The sequence below is a fragment of the Pristiophorus japonicus genome, chromosome 20 (genome assembly GCF_044704955.1).
Source record: "Pristiophorus japonicus isolate sPriJap1 chromosome 20, sPriJap1.hap1, whole genome shotgun sequence".
Taxonomy (NCBI): Eukaryota; Metazoa; Chordata; class Chondrichthyes; family Pristiophoridae; genus Pristiophorus; species Pristiophorus japonicus.
This window is the reverse complement of record NC_091996.1, coordinates 5,217,284-5,241,406: the sequence shown is the minus strand read 5'-3', so window position 1 is coordinate 5,241,406 and position 24,123 is coordinate 5,217,284. Positions and strand designations below refer to the sequence as shown.

At 51.7% G+C, this 24,123-nt stretch overlaps 1 protein-coding gene across 1 annotated transcript in view; it reads left to right on the top strand.

Moving 5' to 3' along the window:
* tbc1d13 (TBC1 domain family, member 13) overlaps window positions 1–24,123 on the top strand; it is a 58,554-nt gene that overhangs the window by 3,778 nt on the left and 30,653 nt on the right. The window contains exons 3-10 of the mRNA XM_070863586.1: window positions 807–868; window positions 7,258–7,357; window positions 9,744–9,826; window positions 12,247–12,406; window positions 14,940–15,141; window positions 18,472–18,635; window positions 20,823–20,983; window positions 24,045–24,102. Of these exons, the coding sequence (XP_070719687.1) occupies window positions 807–868; window positions 7,258–7,357; window positions 9,744–9,826; window positions 12,247–12,406; window positions 14,940–15,141; window positions 18,472–18,635; window positions 20,823–20,983; window positions 24,045–24,102 (990 nt within the window). The remainder of the gene's footprint in view (window positions 1–806; window positions 869–7,257; window positions 7,358–9,743; window positions 9,827–12,246; window positions 12,407–14,939; window positions 15,142–18,471; window positions 18,636–20,822; window positions 20,984–24,044; window positions 24,103–24,123) is intronic.

Below are 24,123 nucleotides of genomic sequence, written 5' to 3'. Positions count from 1 at the left end.
TGCCATTGAGGGAGTGCAACAAAGGTTCACCAGACTGATTCCTGGGATGGGGGGGATTGTCCCATGAGGAGAGATTGAGTAGACTAGGCCTGTATTCTCTAGCGTTTAGAAGAATGAGAGGTGATCTCATTGAAACATACAAAATTCTTACAGGGCTTGACAGGGTAGATGCAGGGAGGATGTTTCCCCCTGGCTGGGGAGTCTAGAACCAAGGGTCACAGTCTCAGAATAAGGGGTCGGCCATTTAGGACCGAGATGAGGAGAAATTTCTTCACTCTAAAGGGCGGTGAATCTTTGGAATTCTCTACCCAAGAGCGCTGTGGAGGCTGTCGCTGAGTATATTCAAGACAGAGTTCGATAGATTTTTGAATATTAAGGGAATCAAGGGATATGGGGATAACACAGGAAAGTGGAGTTGAGGGAGAAGATCAGCCACGATCTCATTGAATGGCGGAGCAGGCTAGAGGGGCCGAATGGCATATTCCTGCTCCTAATTCTTATGTTCTTAAACCTATTGCACAGAGATCATACTGGTTGGGGCTGGAGCTATATAAATACAAGTTGTTGTTGTTGTAGAACCCGGCTATGTGCCCTCGCGATAGCGGATTCAAATAGCGTGTCCGGTGATGGGAAACCAGGTGACTGTCCCATGGTAACATTTTTTTTTAAAATCTATTCAACATTATATAATATAACTAAATGAGCCAGAGATGATGTGAGGCCTGTTTCAGTGCTGTAGACTCGATGTAACAAGTTCTGTCTTGTCAACTTTATTATTTAATCCATGGCTTCTTGTCTGCTCCCAGATTCTCCTCAATTACCTTCCCACGGAGCAGGCCCAATGGAGCACCTTCCTGAAGAAACAGAGGTGAGAAAGAAGCATTTCTAATGGTGGTTACGGGTGACTCCACCTCCTGGGGCCATCAGAGGCAATCCCTTGATTTGGAGAGGGGTGGGGTGGTCTGATGGTCAGCCGTCATCGGCTGGGCTCCCAACAGCCAGGCACACGCGCGCGCACGCGGCAGTTATCTCGGATCCCCCTTGCCATTGGACCACACTCGACCAGTTCCACTGGGCGGGCCACAGCGTCCGCATGCCCGACACGAGACTCCCAAAGCAAGCGCTCTACTCGGAGCTCCTACACGGCAAGCGAGCCCCAGGTGGCCAAAGGAAAGGTTTCAAGGACACCCTCACAGCCTCCCTTGATAAAAGTGAAACTGTCAAGTTCGTGTGGTGGCTGGTGTGCAACGGCCACCCCACGTTAAAAGAATTCACACACAGGCATCCTCCGCCCTTTTAAAATTAAATTCTGGATCTGGAACATCAGCATGGCACCTTAGAACTCATTTTAGTGTGGAAGCAATCAATCAATCACAGGCAGCCCCTCGGAATCGAGGAAGACTTGCTTCCACTCTAAAAGTGAGTTCTCAGGTGACTGAACAGTCCAATACGGGAATTACAGTCTCTGTCACAGGTGGGACAGACAGTGGTTGAAGGAAAGGGTGGGTGGGGAGTCTGGTTTGCCGCACGCTCCTTCCGCTGCCTGCGTTTGGTTTTCTGCACGCTCTCGGCGACGAGACTCGAGGTGCTCAGCGCCCTCCCGGATGCTCTTCCTCCACTTAGGGCAGTCTTGGCCCAGGGACTCCCAGGTGCCAGTGGAGATGTTGCACTTTATCAAGGGAGGCTTTGAGGGTGTCCTTGAAACGTTTCCTTTTGCCACCTGGGGCTCGCTTGCCGTGTAGGAGTTCCGAGTAGAGCGCTTGCTTTGGGAGTCTCGTGTCGGGCATGCGGACAATGTGGCCTGCCCAGCGGAGCTGGTCGAGTGTGGTCAGTGCTCCGATGCTGGGGATGTTGGCCTGATCGAAAACACCGACGTTGGTGTGTCTCCCTCCCAGGGGATTCGCAGGATCTTGCGGAGACAGCGCTTGTGATACTTCTCCAGTGCTTTGAGGTGTCTGCTGTATATGGTCCACGTCTCTGAGCCATATAGGAGGGCGGGTATCTCTACTGCCCTGTAGACCATGAGCTTGGGGCCAGATTTGAGGTCCTGGTCTTCAAACACTCTCTTCCTCAGGCGACCGTAGGCTGCGCTGGCACACTGGAGGCGGTGTTGAACCTCGTCATCAATGTCTGCCCTTGCTGCTAGTAGGCTCCCGAGGTATGGAAAATGATCCACGGTGTCCAAGGCCGCGCCGTGGATTTTGATGCCCACGGGGGCAGTGCTGTGTGGCGGGGTGTGGAAGCAAGTCATCCTCGACTCCGGGGGACTGCCCAAGAAGAAGAGTGTCTACAGAATCCTTAGCAATACTGACACTGCCGTACGAAGAAGCTGATTAGTATTGTGGGCTTGTTTGCATTCCTGAGGAACCTACACATTTAAATTGCTGTTTCTGAATATTCGCCCTCGAGTAAAACCCTCCATGGGGATGCTGCGTGTCTCTCTCTCATTTCTGTGATATTTACAAAGTTTGATCGAGTAGCTTTTGTTAAGCGAACTGTTAAACACAGGAAGGGATAACAAGTGTAGGAAATGGCCTTTTCAAACATGCAGGTGCCAGTGTTTCATTTCATCTCCTAACTGCTGTGCAAGAGGCTCAGCGTCTGCTGTGGGTCACAGAGAGGGGGAGGAGAAGGTAGACTCTGCTGTGATGAGTGCAATGAACATAGCATAAGAAAAAGGAGCAGGAGTGGGCCATTCGGCCCCTCGAGCCTACTCCGTCATTCAGTGAGATGGTGGCTGATCTACCTCAACTCCACTTTCCTGCACTGTCCCCATATCCCTTGATTCCCTTAATATTCAAAAATCTATCGCTCTTTGTCTTAAATATACTCAGCGACTGAGCCTCCACAGCCCTCTGGGGTAGAGAATTCCAGAGATTCACCGCCCTCTGAGTGAAGAAATTTCTCCTCATCTCGGTCCTAAATGGCCGACCCCTCATTCTGAGATTGTAACCACTGGTTCTAGACTCCCCAGCCAGAGGAAATGTCCTCCCTGCATCTATTCTGTCGAACCTGAAAATGACCCATTTATTCCTACTCTGTTTCCTCAATCCACAATCCATGCTAGTATATTGCCCCCAATCCCATGAGTCCTAATTTTGTTCAATAATCTCTTGTGTGGCACCTTATTGAATGCCTCTGAAAATCTAAATCCACCACATCCACTGGTGCCCCCCTGTTATGTCTTGGATAAAGAGTCAGACTCGATACTGCAAGCTCAAAGTAAGTGTGACCGCAGTCCTTTATTGCAGGTCTCAGAGTGCCTCTCCAGCCTGTGAGGCCTCCTTATATACAGGTGCTCCCAAGGGATTGTGGGATCCCTTGGGACTCCAGGGGATAAGTGCTCTGGTGGTTAGACATGATAATTACAGGTTTACATACGTAACACTTCACCACCCCACCCCCCCAAAGTCAATAGTGTAACTATTTACAATGTGAGTCGATCTGGGGCCTTCCTTTCCCTGGTTGATCGTCTCGGTGCAAATGCTGGTGAGCCCAGGGCTTTCACTGGGCTGCTGCGCAGCTGGCCTTGCTGGACTGCTGGGGGTGGTGAGTCTTGCTGGGCTGCTGCGGGTGATGGGTTCTGCTTCGTGATCAACTGCTGGGTCGTTTGCCACGTGTGTGTGTTAGAGGATCGAAAAAGGTAGAGTGTATTGTGGGTTGTTTTGGATAGTCCGTAAATCTGAGTTTGGTTTGGTCCAAGTGTTCTCTGCAGGTGAGTCTATTTGCGAGTTGGACCACAGACACCCTACTCCCCTCATTGGCCAAAACAGTGCTCGCAATCCACTTGGGACCTTGTCCATAGTTCAACACAAATTCAGGATTATTTACTTCAATTTCGCGTAACACATTGTGCGATCATGATAGGTATTCTGTTGAAGCCGCCTGCTCTCTACCTGTTCGTGTAGATCAGGGTGGACTAACGAGAGCCTTGTCTTAAGTGCTCTTTTCGTGAGCAGTTCAGCAGGAGGGACCCCGGTGAGCAAGTGGGGTCTTGTGCGGTAACTAAGCAGGACTCGGGATAAGCGAGTCTGCAGTGAGCCTTCAGTTACCCTTTTCAAGCTCTGCTTGATTGTTTGAACTGCTCGTTCTGCCTGACCGTTGGACGCTGGCTTCAACGGAGCAGATGTGACATGTTTGACCCCATTGCGGGTCATGAATTCCTTGAATTCGGCACTGGTAAACCACGGCCCATTGTCACGTACAAGGACATCAGGCAGGCCGTGCGTAGACTTTAAATGGTGGCAGCGGATGTGCTTGCTGACATTATCACACATTCAATCCACTTGGAGTATGCATCTACAACCACTAAAAACATTTTTCCAAAGAATAGGCCTGCATAGTTGACATGAACCCTAGACCCCGGTTTGGAGGCCAAGACCATAAACTTAGTGGTGCCTCCCTGGGTGCATTGCTTAACTGGGAGCACGTATTACATTTGTGCACACAGGACTCTAAGTCTGCATCGATACCGGGCCACCACACGTGGGATCTGGCTATCGCTTTCATCATTACAATGTCTTGGTGGATACTGTGGAGATCACTAATGAAAGTGTCCCTGCCCTTTTTTGGCACAACTACCCGATTACCCCATAGGAGGCAGTCTGCCTGTATAGACATTTCATCTTTGCACCACTGGTACGGCTTTATTTCTTCCTGCATCTCTAACGGGACACTAGACCAACTCCCGTGGAGCGCACAGTTTTTCTACTAAGGACAGTAAGGGGTCCTAGCTCGGCCAGGTTCTAATCTGTCGGGCGGTAACAGGTGATTGCTCACTCTCGAATGCTTCCATTACCATAACTAAATCTGCGGGCTGTGCCATCTCCACCCACCGGTGGTGGGCAATGGTAGCCTACTGAGAGCATCGGCGCCCTTTCATAAAGTACAGCGCTAGCGTGACCATTCACAGATGCCTGGGTAAGATTAAAATAATTGCGGGGGGGGGGGAATACTTGAGTGCGCTATTGGCCCGACGACTGGGATACTGCCCTCTCGCCCTGCTCCCTTTCTGCCCCACCCCACCCCACCGATTCTCTGAAGCAGTGTGCTGATGGTGGCAGGGCAGAGATAACAAGCCAAGAAGGGAAAATCTGCAGCTGTTTCCAGCAGTTGTTTTGGAGTGAAGTGGATCTGCCATATTGACCAAAACATGTCTTTCAAAGGGTTTTATAGGAATAAAAATAATCTAGTTTTAATCTAATCCCAACACATAGATACAACGCCCATGGCTAGAAAAGCCTGCCGACTGTTACCAGTAGGGAGATCTTATTTTTAAGAGGCTTTGCAGGTCTTTCAAATGCTAAACATATAAATGAACTTATCTGACTGGTTTGTCTGGTTCACCCTTGCACGCACTGGTTCAAAGGTGGCGTGTTAAAATGAAAGACTTGCATTTCTATAGCGCCTTTCATGACCACCGGACACCCCAAGCGCTTCACAGCCAATGAAGTAATTTTTGAAGTGTAGCCACTGTTGTAATGTAGGAAATGCAGCAGCCAATTTGTGCACAAGCAAGCTCCCACAAACAGCAATGTGATAATGACCTAGATAATCTGTTTTTAGTATGTTGGTTAAGGGATAAATATTGGCCCAGGACACCAGGGGAGAACTCCCCCTGCTCTTCTTCGAAATAGTGCCATGGGATCTTTTATGTCCACCTGAGAGAGCAGACGGGGTCTCAGTTTAACGTCTCATCCGAAAGACGGCAACTCCGACAGTGTGGCACTCCCTCAGTACTGCCCCTCTTGACAGTGCAGCCCTCCCTCAGTCCTGCCCCTCCGACAGTGCGGCGCTCCCTCAGTCCTGCCCCTCCGACAGTGCGGCGCTCCCTCAGTACTGCCGCTCCAACAGTGCGGTGCTCCCTCAGTACTGCCGCTCCAACAGTGTGGTGCTCCCTCAGTACTGCCCCTCTGACAGTTCAGCACTCCCTCAGTACTGCCCCTCTGACAGTTCAGCGCTCCCTCAGTACTGCCCCTCTGACAGTTCAGCACTCCCTCAGTACTGCCCCTCTGACAGTTCAGCACTCCCTCAGTACTGCCCCTCTGACAGTTCAGCGCTCCCTCAGTACTGCCCCTCTGACAGTTCAGCACTCCCTCAGTACTGCCCCTCTGACAGTTCAGCGCTCCCTCAGTACTGCCCCTCTGACAGTTCAGCGCTCCCTCAGTACTGCCCCTCTGACAGTTCAGCGCTCCCTCAGTACTGCCCCTCTGACAGTTCAGCACTCCCTCAGTACTGCCCCTCTGACAGTTCAGCGCTCCCTCAGTACTGCCACTCCCGACAGTGCTGCACTAGAGTGTTAAACTAGATTTTTGTGCTCGGGTCTCTGAAGTGCGACTTGAATCCACAAAGTTATTTGCATTGACCTCGATAATTTGCTCCCGCTGTTGTCAGTGACTCAGTCCATGAGTAAATCTGTTTGACGGCTTAACCTGCTATGGAAGAGACTGATAGTAATCATCACTTGAAGTGAAGTGGGGATGTGGCGCGCGCTCCAGCGACAGTTAACCGTTTGTTCATCCCAGGCACATCGCCACAGGGTTTACACTTCCGTTCATAGGACATGTGGAAATGTCAGCGGGAGCTAACTTTGTGTTGGGCGAAGGAACAAGTATTTGGAGGAGCCCAAATTGCAGTGAGCTCAACTAACCCAGTGCTTCCACCCTACAAACAGCCCCAGTGTTTGCCTCTTCTACCCCACCTGGAAGATTCCCAATCGATATCTCCTTTCAAAGAGCTGGCACAGACACGATGGGCCAAATGGTCTCCTCCTGTGGCTGTTCGATTCTACGATCCGTTTTAAATTTACTTTTCAATCATTTCCATTTATTTCCCTCTGGGCCCGCTTCTCTGGCTTAACTATTCTAGACATTATCTTTTTATTGATAATATATATGCTTATGGCCTGAAATATCCCGAGTCTGCAAAGCTCCCGAACAAAATAGCAATTAAGCTCTGATTGACCTCGGTCTGAGTTTACTTAACAACAATTAGACTTTGTAGCCTCAAAGGGGCTCAGCAGAAGTGTATTAGGAATTACATGGTATTTTTTTTTAAAAAGCACCTCCCCTGACCTATCACGGGATAGTTTATACAGCTGTCTGCAGAGCGAGAGGGAGGATCGAAGGCAGAGCAGTCACTGAGGGGTGGATTTTTGGTATCCGGAGTCCTTGGGCAGCCTGTTCTGTTGTCAGAGCCCGAGGAATAAGGGCCTGTCGGTGTTTAGTCTGACCCCCTGCGTGGTTTATTCAATTGCAGGGAAATTTATGCGCAGTTCCTGAAGGAGATGATTATTCAGCCTGGAATCGCCAAGGCAAATCTGGGCTTCTTCCGGGAGGATGTCACGTTGGAAGACCATGTGAGTCTCATTTGCTTTCTGTCACAAGGGGAAAGAGGTTTCATTTAGTGGCTGGCTACAGGTGTTGATGATAGGTACTCGACTGTTTTGTTTGTTTCAGATTGATGGTAGGATTGTTAAAATTTCTTTTGTATATCTTGCCCCCAACCCGTTTCTCCCTTTTCAGTAACAGGATAAATTACCTCTGCCCCTTTTTTTTTTACCTCTTTCCCACGGCAGATTCTGTCATCTCTATTTGCACCCTGTCTAGACTCATCTTTTGTTGCTTAACTTGTCCCATTACCATCTCCACTCCCACTCTGACTTCTCCGTCCTCGGTCTCCTGCACTGTTCTAATGAAGCTCAACGCAAGTTCGAGGAACAGCACCTCATCTTTTGCTTAGGCACTTTACAGCCTCCTGGACTCAACATCGAGTTCAGAAATTTCAGACCATAAGCTCTGCCTTAATTTTTTTTCCCTTTCCTCCCCTTTTTTCTCTTTCCCACGGCAGCCGGTGATGATTCTGCCATTCACAACCCATCTAGACTCATCTTGTGTTTCTTAATTTGTGCCATTACCATCTCATTTTTGCCCATCATCCCTTTTGTCTCTTAAATCTCTTCTGCCTTCCACCCTGTGATAGAGTGGCGGGCAGGGATGATCAAACATGAGTCGGCAAACCAAAAGTAATGAAGGGTGAGCAAGCTTTCACTATAGTTCTTTCTTGTACGTGTAATCCTAATTAATGGATCTATTCTTTTACTTGCCTGTCTGCTAACTCGCACCGAGTCCCGCTCACCCCTCACCCCTGTGCTCGCTGATCTACATTGGTTCCAGGTTCGGCAACACGACGATATTTAAAAACCTCATCCTTGTTTTCATCTCTGTAACCTCCTCCAGCCTTACACGATCTCTGCGCTCCTCCAATTCTGGCCTTTTGCGCACCCCTGATTCTTTTCGCTCCACCATTGCAGGCTGCGCCCTAAGCTGTGGAATTCACTCCCCAAAGCTCTCCGTACCCCTCTCTCTCTCTTTTCTCTCTCTCTCTCTCTCTCTCTCTCTCTCTCTCTTTTTCTCTCTCTCTCTTCTCTCTCTCTCTCTCTCTCTCTCTCTCTCTCCCTCTCTCTCCTTTTTCTCTCTCTCTCTCTCTCTCTCTCTCTCTTTTTCTCTCTCTCTCTCTTTTTCTCTCTCTCTCTCTCTCTCTTTTTTTTCTCTCTCTCTCTCTCTTTTTCTCTCCTTTTTTCTCCCTCTCTCTTTCTCTATCTTTCTCTCTTTCTCTCTCTCTCTCTCTCTCCTTTCTCTCTCTCTCTCTCTCTCTCTCTCTCTCTTTTTCTCTCTCTCTCTCTCTCTCTCTCCTTTTTCTCTTTTTCTCTCTCTCTCTCTTTCTCTCTCTCTCTCTCTCTCTCTCTCCTTTTTTCTCCCTCTCTCTTTCTCTCTCTCTCTCTATCTTTCTCTCTCTCTCTCTCTTTTTCTCTCTCTCTCTCTCTCTCTCTCTCTTTTTCTTTCTCTCTCTCTCTCTCCTTTTTCTCTTTTTCTCTCTCTCTCTCTCCCCTCCTTTAAGCTGCTCCTTAAAACCTACCCCTGTAACCAAGCTTTTGGTCACCTGTCTTAATATCTTATGTGACTCGCTGTCAAATTTTGTTTGATAGTTGCTCCTGTGAAGCGCTCTGGGACGTTTTACTACGTTGAAGGTGCTTAGAACATAACAACATAAGAAATAGGAGCAGGAGTCGGCCATTTGGCCCCTGGAGCCTGCTCCGCCATTCAATAAGATCATGGCTGATCTGATCATGGCCTCAACTCCATTTTCCCGCCCGCTCCCCATAACCCTTGACTTGTCGCTAAAAAATCTGTATCTCCACCTTAAATATATTCAATGACCCAGCCTCTCTCGGGTAGAGAATTCCACAGATTTACGATCATCTGTGAGAGAAGAAATTCCTCCTCATCTGCGTTTTAAGTGGGCGACCCCTTATTCTGAAACTATGCCCCCTAGTTCTAGATTCCCCCACGAGGGGGAACATCCTCTCTGCATCTCCCCTGTCCAGCCCCCTCAGAATCTTATACGTTTCAATAAGATCACCTCTCATTCTTCTAAACTCCAATGAGTACAGGCCCAACCTGCTCAACCTTTCTTCATAAGACAACCCCTTCATCTCAGGAATCAATCTAATGAACCTTCCCTGAACTGCCTCCAGTACAAGTATAACCCCCCTTAAATAAGGAGACCGAAACTGTACACAGTGCTATATAAATGCACGTTGTTAAGAGATCGAGCAGTGTGATTTTGCTTCTACAAGTTCTGTGATCCATTTCTGGTGAAATCTCCTTTTTGCCATTCCCTTTGTGTTTTTTTTCCCAGTGGAATTTTCCCTTTTTTCGATTGTTTCTTTCTTTCCTGAACAGCCCTTGAATCCAAACCCCGACAGTCGATGGAACACGTACTTTAAGGACAATGAGGTTCTTCTGCAAATAGACAAAGATGTTCGGTAAGCAGGGAAAGAAAGCGAGTAATGAGTAATGATATAGGGTACAGTAAGTAGCATAGTGGTTACATCACCGAACCAGTAAACCAGAGGCCTGGACTAATGATCCGGGGACATGAGTTCAAACCCCACCACGGCAGCTGGGGAATTTAAATTCAGTTAATTAAATAAATCTGGAATGAAAAGCCAGTATCGGTAATGGTGACCATGAAAACTACCGGATTGTCGGAAAAACCCATCTGGCTCACTAATGTCCTTTTAGGGATGGAAATCTACCGTCCTTACCCGGTCTGGCCGATATGCGATTCCAGACGCACAGCAATGTGGTTAACTTTTAACTGCCCCTCTGAAATGGCGGCTCACCACCATCACCTCCTCGAGGGGCAATTAGGGATGGACAATAAAAGCTGGCCCTTGCCGGTGCCAACACATCCCGTGAGCAAATAAATAAAAGCATCTTTCATGTCCTTGGGACGTCCCCAAAGCACTGCAGCTGATGAGTCACTGTTAAACTGTGGTTGTTTTGTAGGCAAAACCCGGCAGCCAATTTGTGCAGAGCAAGATCCCTCAAACAGCAATCGGTTAGTAACAGGAGGGGGCCATTGAGCCACTCGAGGCTGCTCCACCATTCGAATAGATCATAGCTGATCTGTGTCTCAACTCCATTTACCCAGCTTTGCTTCATATCGCTCAGTACCCTTGCCCAACAAAAATATATCGCCCTCAGTCTCGAAAGCTTCAAATGACCTACAGCATCCTCAACCTTTAGGCGAAGAGAATTCTATACTTCGACCACCCTTTATGTGATAGATGAAAGAAAAAAGAAAGATTTGCATTTATATAGCGCCTTTCATGACCACCAGACGTCTCAAAACGCTTTACAGCCAATGAAGTATATTTGAAATGTAGTGACTGTTGTAATGTGGGAATCGCGGCAGCCAATTTGCGCACAGCAAGCTCCCACAAACAGCAATGTGATAATGACCCAGATAATCTGTTTTTAGCAATGTTGATTGAGGGATAAATATTGGCCCCAGGACACCGGGCAGAAGTCCTCTGCTTTTCTTCGAAATGGTGCCACGGGATCTTTTATGTCCACCTGAAGGAGCAGACGGGGCCTCGGTTTAACGTCTCGACCGAAAAGTGGCACCTCCGATCGTGCAGTGCTCCCTCAGCACTGCACTGGAGTGTTGGCCTAGATTTTAGTGCTCAAGTCCCTGGAGTGGGATTTGAACCCCACAACCTTCTGACTCCGAGGCGAGAGTGCTGCCCACTGAGCCACAGCTGATGTGCTTCCTGATTTCCCTCCGAAATGGCCCAGCTGTGATTTTAAGATTATATCCCCATATTCTTGAATTCCCCCCACCAGAGAAAAGAGTTTCTCCATATCGACCCGATCGAATACTTTAAACATTTTAAACACCTTGATCAGATCACACACCCCCCTCCCCAACCTACTAAACTCAAGAGAGTATAAGCCAAGTTTGTGCAACCTGTCTTCATAATTTAACCCTTCTGGTGAATCTGCGCTCCACCCCCCCCTCTGTTAATGGTGTTGGTTGCCTGCTCTTTGCAATAGTGCCCATGGGATCTTTTATGTCCACCCGAGAAGGCAGACTTGGCCTTGGTTTAACGCCTCACTCGAAAGGCAGATACTTCTGACAACCTCTAGTGTTCCCCTTGACGAGCTGTTCAAGTCCCCTGGAGTGGGATTTAACATAAGAACATAAGAAATAGGAGCAGGAGTAGGCAATTTGGCCCCTCGAACCTGCTCCGCCATTTAATAAGATCACGGGCTCAGCTCCACTTCCCCGCCCGCTTCCCATAACCCTATGCTCCCTTATCGCTCAAAAATCTGTCTATCTCCACCTTAAATATATTCAATGTCCCAGCCTCCACAGCTCTCTGGGCAGAGAATTCCACAGATTTACAACCCTCTGAGAGAATAAATTCCTCCTCATCTCAGTTTTAAATGGGCAACCTCTTATTCTGAAACTATTTCCCCTATGAGTGGAAACATTCTCTCTGCATCTACCTTGTCGAGCCCCCTCATTATCTTATATGTTTCAATAAGATCACCTCTCATTCTTCTGAACTCCAATGAGTATCGGCCCAACCTACTCAACCTATCCTCATAAGTCAACCCCCTCATCTTCGGAATCAACCTCGTGAACCGTCTCTGAACTGCCTCCAATGCAAATATATCCCTCCCACGGCGGACACGGTGGAGAATGTCGTGTGCTGGGGAGGTGGGAGGAAGTTAAAGGAGAGGGAAGAAGGTATAAGGGGGGGGAGGGTGTGGCGGGGGTGGGGGGTGGGGGGGAAGAATTGAATAAGACTGTTGTGTGAAACTGGCTTGCTTTTCTCCTATTGAAACTACCTCTGTCCCTACCCCCCGACCCCACCTTGTTCCTGTCTCCCAGGCGGCTCTACCCAGACATGGCATTTTTCCAACGGCCCACTGACTACCCGTGCCTTCTGATCATGGACCCCCAGAACGAGTTTGAAACACTTCGCAGGCGGGTCGAGCAGACCACCCTCAAGTCACAGACTGTCGCGCACAATCGGAGCGGTGTTACAAACGTAAGACCTTCAGTGTGGGTTGATCCTTATACTTTCAATAACTGATGCGTAGCAATGCTTCTGACAATTAACTACATTTATTGCCACATTTATTATTTGGCCTTTATTACAAGAGGATTTGAGTCTAAGACTAAAGACGTCTTACTGCCATTATATAGGGCCCTGGTGAGACCGCACCTGGCGTATTGTGTACAGTTTGGGTCTCCTTACCTAAAGAAGGATATACTTGCCATTGAGGGAGTGCAACGAAGGTTCACCAGACTGATTCTTGGGATGGGGGGGTATTGTCCTATGAGGAGAGATTGCGTAAACTAGGCCCATATTCTCTAGAGTTTAGAAAAATGAGAGGTGATCTCATTGAAACGTATCAAATTCTTACAGGACTTGACAGGGTAGATGTAGGGGAGATGTTTCCCCCGGGCTGAGGAGTCTAGAACCAGGGGGCACAGTCTCCAAATAAGGGGTTGGCCATTTAGGACTGAGATGAGGAGAAACTTCTTCACTCAGAGGGTGGAGAATCTTTGGAATTCTCTGCCCCAGAGGGCTGTGGAGGCTCAGTCTTTGAGTATATTCAAGACCGAGATCGATAGATTTTTGGATATTAAGGAAATCAAGGGATATGGGGACAGTGCAGGAAAGTGGAGTTGAATGGCAGAGCAGGCTCGAGGGGCTGAATGGCCGACTCCTGCTCCTAATTCTTATGTTCTTATGTTAACATGATGTATTTCTTGCTGACTAACCTTGTTGGGCATTTTCTGAGCCTTCGGTTATCAAACAGATTGCTGAACAGACAAAACCACATCCTCATCAATATCCTGTTCTATTGTCTAAAGCTTGATCCTTTTATCTTAGTGTCATTGTTGTTAAAAGATAAGATCTGCCAGCATAAAGTTTAAACTGATACTGCCTACACAGCACAGAAACAGGCCCACTGCTCCATGCCAGAGTTTATGCTCCACACAAGCCTCCTCCCACCCCTCTTCATCTCACCCTGTCAGCATATCCTTCTATTCCATCCTCCCTTGAGCTTCCCCTTAAATACATCTAGACTATTCGCCTCAACCATTCCCTGTGATAGTGAGTTCCACATTCTCACCGCTCTCTGGATGAAGATGTTTCACCTGAATTCCCGATTGGATTTATTAGTGACTATCTTATATTGATGGCCCCCAGTTTTGGACTCCCCCTCCCCCAACAAGTGGAAACATTTTCTCCACGTCATCATTTTAAAGACCTCTATCAGGTCCTCCTTCAGCCTTCTCTTTTATAGCAAAAAAGAGCCCCAGCCTGTTCAGTTTTCCTGTTAAGTATATCCTCTTGAGTTCTGGTATCATCATTGGGAATCTTTCTTGCATCTTCTTCTAGAAGCGGGGAGGATGTTTCCCCGGGGCTGGGAAGTCTAGAACAAGGGGTCACAATCTCAGGATACGGGGTAGGAAATTTAGGACCGAGATGAGGAGAAATGTCTTCACTCAGAGGGTGGTGAACCTGTGGAATTCTCTACCACAGAAGGCTGTGGAGGCCTAGTCACTGAATATATTTAAGAAGGAGCTAGATAGATTTCTAGAAACAAAAGGCATCAAGGGATATGAGGAGAAAGCGGGAATATGGTGTTGAGATAGAGGATCAGCCATGATCATAGTGAATAGCGGTGCAGACTCGAAGGGCCGAATGGCCAACTTACTGCTATTTTCTATGTTTCTATGTTTTCCAGTGCCTCTATATCCTTTTTGTAATATGGAGACCAAAACTGTGCGCAGTACTCCAAGTGTGGTCTAACTAAGGTTCTATACAAGTTTAACATAACTTCTCTGCTTTTCATTTCTATTCCTCTAGAAATGAACCCCAGTGCTTTGTTTGCTTTTTTTATGACCTTATTAACCTGCGTCGCTAGTTTTTAGTGATTTGTATATCTGTGCCCCCAGATCCCTTTGCTCCTCTCCAAGGTGTATGTGGGCTCCTCATTATTCCCACCACAATGCGCCACCTCACAGTGTAATGTATTTGCTTCATGGGTTCTTTGCTTAAGAATTCATAGCAACACATTGCTGTTACGAACTAGTTGATTTATTAGCAAAAGGTTTAACAATCACACTACACATTACCAGTTCATCCACCAGGCTCGCAACCACCTGCCCCATCGTGGATCCCCCGAACCCAACTGGCTGGGGTTTTATTGAATCTGGCTAAGCCACTCCCAACTCAACAGCTCTACCACTATTGTAAGTAGAATTTCATCAACAGCTCTACAAACCTGTGAGCATACTCGCAGGTGCATACATTACACACACTTGCCTACACCTGTATTGAAATTCATAGCTGTTCTGTCTTTGTTCGCTTGCAGAAACAAATCTCGATTCTTACACTGAGAACATAAGGCTGACTTAAAATAAACTCTTCCAGATAAGAGACAGGACCTCTGCAGCTATTGTCTGTGATTTGTCTCAATTATTTGCAAGTGATCCGAACTTTGCTATATTAAAATGTTTTATTCAGCTTCGCCCTCACTTCCTCTCGCTCCCCCATTTGACAGGTTTCCTCCCCCCGGAAAACGACCTCGTCTAACGAGTATGAGGTGCTCCCAAATGGCTGCGAGGCTCACTGGGAGGTGGTCGAGAGAATCCTGTTCATCTACGCCAAGCTGAACCCGGGAATCGCTTACGTTCAGGGTATGAACGAGATTGTGGGGCCGGTTTACTACACCTTTGCTACGGACCCGAACACAGAGTGGAAAGGTGAGGTTACAGGGTCTGTGTCATCCAGTGAAAACCTCTAAGCTCCAAGGACCCCACTAGCTTGGTGCATGAGTGTGTGTGCATGTCTCACTCTCTCTCTCTCTCTCTCTCTTTCCCCCCCCCTCCCGTTCTCGCCCCCCCCTCCCGTTCTCGCCCCCCCCTCCCGTTCTCGCCCCCCCCTCCCGTTCTCGCCCCCCCCTCCCGTTCTCGCCCCCCCCTCCCGTTCTCGCCCCCCCCTCCCGTTCTCTCCCCCCCCTCCCGTTCTCTCCCCCCCCTCCCGTTCTCTCCCCCCCCCTCCCGTTCTCGCCCCCCCCCTCCCGTTCTCGCCCCCCCCTCCCGTTCTCGCCCCCCCCCTCCCGTTCTCGCCCCCCCCCTCCCGTTCTCGCCCCCCCCCTCCCGTTCTCGCCCCCCCCCTCCCGTTCTCGCCCCCCCCCTCCCGTTCTCGCCCCCCCCCTCCCGTTCTCGCCCCCCCCTCCCGTTCTCGCCCCCCCCTCCCGTTCTCGCCCCCCCCTCCCGTTCTCGCCCCCCCCTCCCGTTCTCGCCCCCCCCTCCCGTTCTCGCCCCCCCCTCCCGTTCTCGCCCCCCCCTCCCGTTCTCGCCCCCCCCCTCCCGTTCTCGCCCCCCCCCTCCCGTTCTCGCCCCCCCCCTCCCGTTCTCGCCCCCCCCCTCCCGTTCTCGCCCCCCCCCTCCCGTTCTCGCCCCCCCCCTCCCGTTCTCGCCCCCCCCCTCCCGTTCTCGCCCCCCCCCTCCCGTTCTCGCCCCCCCCTCCCGTTCTCGCCCCCCCCTCCCGTTCTCGCCCCCCCCTCCCGTTCTCGCCCCCCCCTCCCGTTCTCGCCCCCCCCTCCCGTTCTCGCCCCCCCTCCCGTTCTCGCCCCCCCCTCCCGTTCTCGCCCCCCCCTCCCGTTCTCGCCCCCCCCTCCCGTTCTCGCCCCCCCCTCCCGTTCTCGCCCCCCCCTCCCGTTCTCGCCCCCCCCTCCCGTTCTCGCCCCCCCCCTCCCGTTCTCGCCCCCCCCTCCCGTTCTCGCCCCCCCCTCCCGTTCTCGCCCCCCCCTCCCGTTCTCGCCCCCCCCTCCCGTTCTCGCCCCCCCCCTCCCGTTCTCGCCCCCCCCTCCCGTTCTCGCCCCCCCCTCCCGTTCTCGCCCCCCCCTCCCGTTCTCGCCCCCCCCTCCCGTTCTCGCCCCCCCCTCCCGTTCTCGCCCCCCCCTCCCGTTCTCGCCCCCCCCCTCCCGTTCTCGCCCCCCCCCTCCCGTTCTCGCCCCCCCCCTCCCGTTCTCGCCCCCCCCCTCCCGTTCTCGCCCCCCCCTCCCGTTCTCGCCCCCCCCTCCCGTTCTCGCCCCCCCCCTCCCGTTCTCGCCCCCCCCTCCCGTTCTCGCCCCCCCCCTCCCGTTCTCGCCCCCCCCCTCCCGTTCTCGCCCCCCCCCTCCCGTTCTCGCCCCCCCCTCCCGTTCTCGCCCCCCCCTCCCGTTCTCGCCCCCCCCCTCCCGTTCTCGCCCCCCCCCTCCCGTTCTCGCCCCCCCCTCCCGTTCTCGCCCCCCCCCTCCCGTTCTCGCCCCCCCCCTCCCGTTCTCGCCCCCCCCCTCCCGTTCTCGCCCCCCCCCTCCCGTTCTCGCCCCCCCCCTCCCGTTCTCGCCCCCCCCCTCCCGTTCTCGCCCCCCCCCTCCCGTTCTCGCCCCCCCCCTCCCGTTCTCGCCCCCCCCCTCCCGTTCTCGCCCCCCCCCTCCCGTTCTCGCCCCCCCCCTCCCGTTCTCGCCCCCCCCCTCCCGTTCTCGCCCCCCCCCTCCCGTTCTCGCCCCCCCCCTCCCGTTCTCGCCCCCCCCCTCCCGTTCTCGCCCCCCCCCTCCCGTTCTCGCCCCCCCCTCCCGTTCTCGCCCCCCCCCTCCCGTTCTCGCCCCCCCCCTCCCGTTCTCGCCCCCCCCCTCCCGTTCTCGCCCCCCCCCTCCCGTTCTCGCCCCCCCCCTCCCGTTCTCGCCCCCCCCCTCCCGTTCTCGCCCCCCCCCTCCCGTTCTCGCCCCCCCCCTCCCGTTCTCGCCCCCCCCCTCCCGTTCTCGCCCCCCCCCTCCCGTTCTCGCCCCCCCCCTCCCGTTCTCGCCCCCCCCCTCCCGTTCTCGCCCCCCCCCTCCCGTTCTCGCCCCCCCCTCCCGTTCTCGCCCCCCCCTCCCGTTCTCGCCCCCCCCTCCCGTTCTCGCCCCCCCCTCCCGTTCTCGCCCCCCCCCTCCCGTTCTCGCCCCCCCCCTCCCGTTCTCGCCCCCCCCCTCCCGTTCTCGCCCCCCCTCCCGTTCTCGCCCCCCCCTCCCGTTCTCGCCCCCCCCTCCCGTTCTCGCCCCCCCCTCCCGTTCTCGCCCCCCCCTCCCGTTCTCGCCCCCCCCTCCCGTTCTCGCCCCCCCCTCCCGTTCTCGCCCCCCCCTCCCGTTCTCGCCCCCCCCTCCCGTTCTCGCCCCCCCCTCCCGTTCTCGCCCCCCCCTCCCGTTCTCGCCCCCCCCTCCCGTTCTCGCCCCCCCCTCCCGTTCTCGCCCCCCCCTCCCGTTCTCGCCCCCCCCTCCCGTTCTCGCCCCCCCCTCCCGTTCTCGCCCCCCCTCCCGTTCTCGCCCCCCCCTCCCGTTCTCGCCCCCCCCTCCCGTTCTCGCCCCCCCCTCCCGTTCTCGCCCCCCCCTCCCGTTCTCGCCCCCCCCTCCCGTTCTCGCCCCCCCCTCCCGTTCTCGCCCCCCCCCCCTCCCGTTCTCGCCCCCCCCCCTCCCGTTCTCGCCCCCCCCCCTCCCGTTCTCGCCCCCCCCCCCTCCCGTTCTCGCCCCCCCCCCTCCCGTTCTCGCCCCCCCCCCTCCCGTTCTCGCCCCCCCTCCTCCCGTTCTCGCCCCCCCCCCCTCCCGTTCTCGCCCCCCCCCCTCCCGTTCTCGCCCCCCCCCCCTCCCGTTCTCGCCCCCCCCCCCTCCCGTTCTCGCCCCCCCCCCCTCCCGTTCTCGCCCCCCCCCCTCCCGTTCTCGTCCCCCCCCTCCCGTTCTCGCCCCCCCCCTCCCGTTCTCGCCCCCCCCCTCCCGTTCTCGCCCCCCCCTCCCGTTCTCGCCCCCCCCTCCCGTTCTCGCCCCCCCCCCTCCCGTTCTCGCCCCCCCCCTCCCGTTCTCGCCCCCCCCCTCCCGTTCTCGCCCCCCCCCTCCCGTTCTCGCCCCCCCCCTCCCGTTCTCGCCCCCCCCCCTCCCGTTCTCGCCCCCCCCTCCCGTTCTCGCCCCCCCCCCCTCCCGTTCTCGCCCCCCCCTCCCGTTCTCGCCCCCCCCTCCCGTTCTCGCCCCCCCCTCCCTCCCGATTTTACATTTTTGTTTCTTTCCCTGAATTATCCAGAACATGCAGAGGCTGACACGTTTTTCTGCTTCACGCACCTGATGTCAGAAATCAGGGATAATTTCATCAAGAGCCTGGATGACTCGCAGTGCGGGATCACTTGTAAAATGGAGAAGGTTTACTCCACGCTGAAGGAGAAAGACATGGATCTGTACCTCAAACTGGTAAGAAACGCTGTATTGGAGGGAGAAGGCCAAACAGTGGGGAGCGCAGCAAGTCCCATTCACCCACCACCCCTGTATTCATCAATCCAAATACACCACATCCACTGGTTCCCCCTTATCTATTCTACTAGTCACAACCTCAAAATAGCAGATTTGTCAAACATGATTTCCCTTTCATAAATCCGTGTTAACTCTGCCCAATCCTATTATTATTTACTAAGTGCCCTATTACTATGTCCTTAATAATAGATTCTAACATTTAGAAGTACAAGTAAATTGCTATTGGACCTGGAAAGCAGTGTTTGGAGTCCTGGACAGTGGGTCGGGAGTAGGTAATAGGGACGTTGTCACATCTGTTGGAGATACCATCTTTCGGATGAGACGTTAAACAGAGGCCCCGTCTGCCCCCTCAGGTGGACATAAAAGATCCCACGGCACTATTTTGAAGAGGAGCAGGGGAGTTATCCCCGGTGTCCTGGCCAATATTTATCCCTCAATCAACATAACAAAAATAGATTATCTGGTCATTATCACATTGCTGTTTGTGGGAGCTTGCTGTGCACACGTTTCCTACATTACAACAGTGATTACACTCCATAAGTACTTCATTGGCTGTAAAGCTCTTTGAGACGTCCGGTGGTTGTGAAAGGCGCTATATAAATGCAAGTCGTTTTTTCTTTCTTTCTGTGCTCACTGACCTACATTGGTGCCCAATCCGGCCAACGACTCGATAAGCAGGCGGTTAAGAAAGCAAATGGCATGTTGGCCTTCATAGCGAGGGGATTTGAGCACAGGGGCAGGGAGGTGTTGCTACAGTTGTACAGGGCCTTGGTGAGGCCACACCTGGAGTATTGTGTACTGTTTTGTCTCCTAACTCGAGGAAGGACATTCTTGCTATTGAGGGAGTACAGCGAAGATTCACCAGACTGATTCCCGGGATGGCGGGACTGACATATCAAGAAAGACTGGATCAACTGGGCTTGTATTCACTGGAGTTCAGAAGAATGAGAGGGGATCTCATAGAAACGTTTAAAATTCTGACGGGGTTAGACAGGTTGGATGCAGGAAGAATGTTCCCAATGTTGGGGAAGTCTAGAACCAGGGGTCACAGTCTAAGGATAAGGGGTAAGCCATTTAGGACCGAGATGAGGAGAAACTTCTTCACCCAGAGAGTGGTGAACCTGTGGAATTCTCTACCACAGAAAGTAGTTGAGGCCAATTCACTAAATATATTCAAAAAGAAGTTAGATGAAGTCCTTACTACTCGGGGGATCAAGAGGTATGGTGAGAAAGCAGGAATGGGGTACTGAAGTTGCATGTTCAGCCATGAACTCATTGAATGGCGGTGCAGGCTCGAAGGGCCGAATGGCCTACTCCTGCACCTATTTTCTATGTTTCTATATTAAAATTCTTACTCGAATGTTCGAATCCCTCCATGGCTTCGCTCATCCCTCCCTATCTCTGTAACCTTCTCCAGCCCTACAACCCGCCGAGATCTCTGCGCTCTTCCAATTCTGGTCTCTTGTGCATCCCCCACTCCCCTTGCCCCACCATTGACGGCCGTGCCTTCAGCTTAACGTAGTAAAACATTCCAAGGCACTTCACAGGAGTATTCTCAAACAAAAGTTGACACAGCCACATGAGGAAATATATGGGCCGATGACCAAAATCTAGGTCAAAGAGTTCAGTTTCAAGGAGCGTCCTGAACGAGAGGCTGAACGGTTTAGGGAAGGAGTTCCAGAGCGTGGGGCCCAGGCAGCTGAAGGCACAGCCGCCAGTGGTGGGGCGATTAAAATCAGAGATGCTCAAGAGGGCACTAATCCCCATATCCCTTGATTCCCTTAATATCCCTTAAAACCTACCTCTTTGACCCAGCTTTTGGTCATCTGCCGTAATTTCTTATGTGGCTCGTGTCAAATTTATTTGTTTTGTCGCACACTGCTGTGAAGCACCTTGGGATGTTTGACTACGTTATAGGCGCCATATCAATAAAAGTTGTTATGCTGATAGGACTAGATAAAGTAGGTTGGGAGGAGGATCGAGTGCAGCATAAACCCCAGCACAGACCAATTGGGCCGAATGGCCTGTTCCTGTGCCGTAAGCTCTATGTAATAAGTGCTATGTAATATGAATAATTCTGGCCGGGTGCCTTGTGATTGACGGGCGTTTGTACATTTTCTGCTTCAGCAAGAGCAGAACATCAAACCACAGTTTTTCGCCTTCCGCTGGCTCACGCTGCTGCTGTCCCAGGAATTCCTCCTTCCCGACGTCATCCGAATATGGGATTCCCTCTTTTCCGACATCGACAGGTTCGATTTCCTCATCCTGGTCTGCTGCGCCATGCTGATGTAAGTAGCCAAAGCTCGCAGCTTGTCTAGTGTTGGTGAAAAGGCAAGGGAGAGTCCTTGTGTTATTTGAAAGATGCAATGCTTCCTTTTAACATAAGAACATACGAATTAGGAGCAGGTGTAGGCCATTCAGCCCCCCCTGCTCTGCCATTCAATAAGATCATGGCTGATCTTCGACCTCAACTCCAATATCCTGCGCTGTCCCTATATCCCTTGATTCCCTTAATATCCAAAAATCTATCGCTCTCAGTCTTGAATATACTCAAAGACTGAGCCTCCACAGCCCCCTGGGGTAGAGAATTCCAAAGATTCATCACCCTCTGAGTGAAGAAGTTTCTCCTCATCTCAGTCCTAAATGGCTGACCCCGTATTCTGAGACTGTGACCCCTGGTTCTAGACTTCTCAGCCAGAGGAATAAGGTGTTGGCCATTTAGGTCTGAGATGAGGGTGATGAATCTTTGGAATTCTCTACCCCAGAGGACTGTGGAGGCTGGGTCATTGAGCATATTCAAGACAGAGACCGATAGATTTTTGGATTTTAAGGGAATCAAGGGATAAGGGGACAGTGCAGGAAAGTGGAGTTGAGGTAGAAGATCAGCCATGATCTTATTGAAAGGCGGAGCAGGCTAGAAAGGCCGAATGGCCTACTCCTGCTCCTAATTCTTATGTTTACATTGTCTGATTCTTGCTGACAAACCTTGTTGGGCATTTTCTGAGCCTAGGGTTATCAAACAGATTGCTGCATAGACTAAACCACAGGCGCTGGGTCCTCAACTATTTACAATCTATATTAATGACTTGGATGAAGGGACCGAGTGTAATGTAGCCAAGTTTGCTGTTGATACAAAGATGGATGGGAAAGCAAATTGTGAGGAGGACACAAAAAATCTGCAAAGGGATATAGACAGGCTAAGTGAGTGGGCAAAAATTTGGCAGATGGAGTATAATGTGGGAAAATGTGAGGTTATCCACTTTGGCATAAAAAATAGAAAAGCAAATTATAATTTAAATGGAGAAAAATTACAAGTGCTGCAGTACAGAGGGACCTGGGGGTCCTTGTGCATGAAACACAAAAAGTTAGTATGCAGGTACAGCAAGTAATCAGGAAGGGAAATGGAATGTTGGCCTTTATTGCAAGGAGGATGGGGTATAAAAGCAGAGAAGTCCTACTACAACTGTACAGGGTATTGGTGAGGCCACACCTGGAGTACTGCATACAGTTTTGGTCTCCGTAGTTAAAGAAGGATATACTTGCATTGGAGGCTGTTCAAAGAAGGTTCACTCGGTTGATTCTGGAGATGAGGGAGTTGACTTATGAGGATAGGTTGAGTAGGTTGGGCCTATACTCATTGGAGTTCAGAAGAATGAGAGGTAATATCAAAACATATAAGCTAATGAGGGGGCTCAACAAGATGGATGCAGAGAGGATATTTCCACTCATAGGGGAAACTAAAACTAGGAGACATAGTCTCAGAATAAGGGACTGCCCATTTAAAACTGAGATGAGGAGGAATTTCTTCTGAGGGTTGTAAATCTGTGGAATTCTCTGCCTCAGAGAGCTGTGGAGGTTATTGAATATATTTAAGGTGGAGATAGACAGATTTTTGAGCAATAAGAGAATAAAGGGTTATGGGGAGCGGGCAGGGAAGTGGAGCTGAGTCCATGATCAGATCAGCCATGATCTTATTAAATGGCGGAGCAGGATCGAGGGGCCAAATGGCCTACTCCTGCTACTAATTCTTATGTTCTTAACCCCAGCCTATCTAATCTTTCCTCATAGCTAAAATTCTCCAGTCCAGGCAACATCCTTGTAAATCTCCTCTGTACCCTCTCGAGTGCAATCACATCCTTCCTGTACTGTCCCAGGCGTTGCCGCCACTACAGCATGCAGGCCGTGATCCTGACAAACGGATCCACCACAGACCCAATCCATGTCCGGGCCGGGGTCCAGCAGGGCTGTGTCATCGCACCACCTCTCTTCTCGATCTTCCTCGCTCCAATGCTCCACCTCACTCTCAACAAGTTCCCCACTGAAGTGGAACTAAACTACAGAAACAGTGGGAACCTGTTCAACCTTCGTCGTCTCCAGGCCAGATTCAAGACCGTCCCATCTCCTCTTTCGTTGAGCTACAGTACGCGGACGACGCTTGCATCTGCGCACATTCAGAGACTGAACTCCAAATCATCGTCAACATCTTCACCGAGGCGTATGAAAGCATGGGCCTTACACTAAACATCCGTAAGACAAAGGTCCTCCACCAACCTGACCCCGTCACACAGCACTGCCCCCCCCAGTCATCAAGATCCACGGTGTGGCCCTGGACAACGTGGACCACTTTCCATACCTTGGGAGACTATTATCAGCAAGGGCAGACATCAACGATGAGGTTCAACACCGCCTCCAGTGCACCAGCGCCATCTTCAGCCGCCTGAGGAAGAGAGTGTTCGAAGACTAGGCCCTCAAATCTGGCACCAAGCTCATGGTCTACAGGGCTGTAGTGATGCCCGCTCTCCTGTTGGCTCAGAGATGTGGATCATATACAGTAGATACCTCAAATTGCCAGAGAAATACCACCAACGATGTCTCCGCAAGATCCTGCAAATTACCTGGGAGGACAGACGCACCAACATTAGCGTCCTTGACCAGGCCAACATCCCCAGCATCAAAGCACTGACCAGCTCCATTGACGGGCCACATTGTTCGCATGCCTGACACAAGACTCCCAAAGCAAGCACTCTACTCAGAACTCCTACACAGAACTCCTACACAGCAAGAGGAAATGTTTCAAGGACACCTGCAAAGCCTCCTTGATAAAATGCAACACCCCACCTTAAGAATCCATGTTTGCACAGTTCAAACTTTCCTACATTAACATCTCACTTGTTGTAATTTAGTTTGTTTTGAGAACGTGGAGGTTGGGATTCAACCAATAAAACCAGTGGTAAATAAATTTGGGTACATTTTAATAATTTTGGACATTGACTGTCATTAAGAATGCGGAGGGCAATTTTTTTTAAGTGATTATTGCACGTTAATGGCTGGTGTCTATTTTTCTTGTAGTTTGATTCGGGATCAGTTGCTTGCTGGAGACTTCACAATAAACATGAGGCTGCTACAGGTGAGGCAATTTCATGCTATT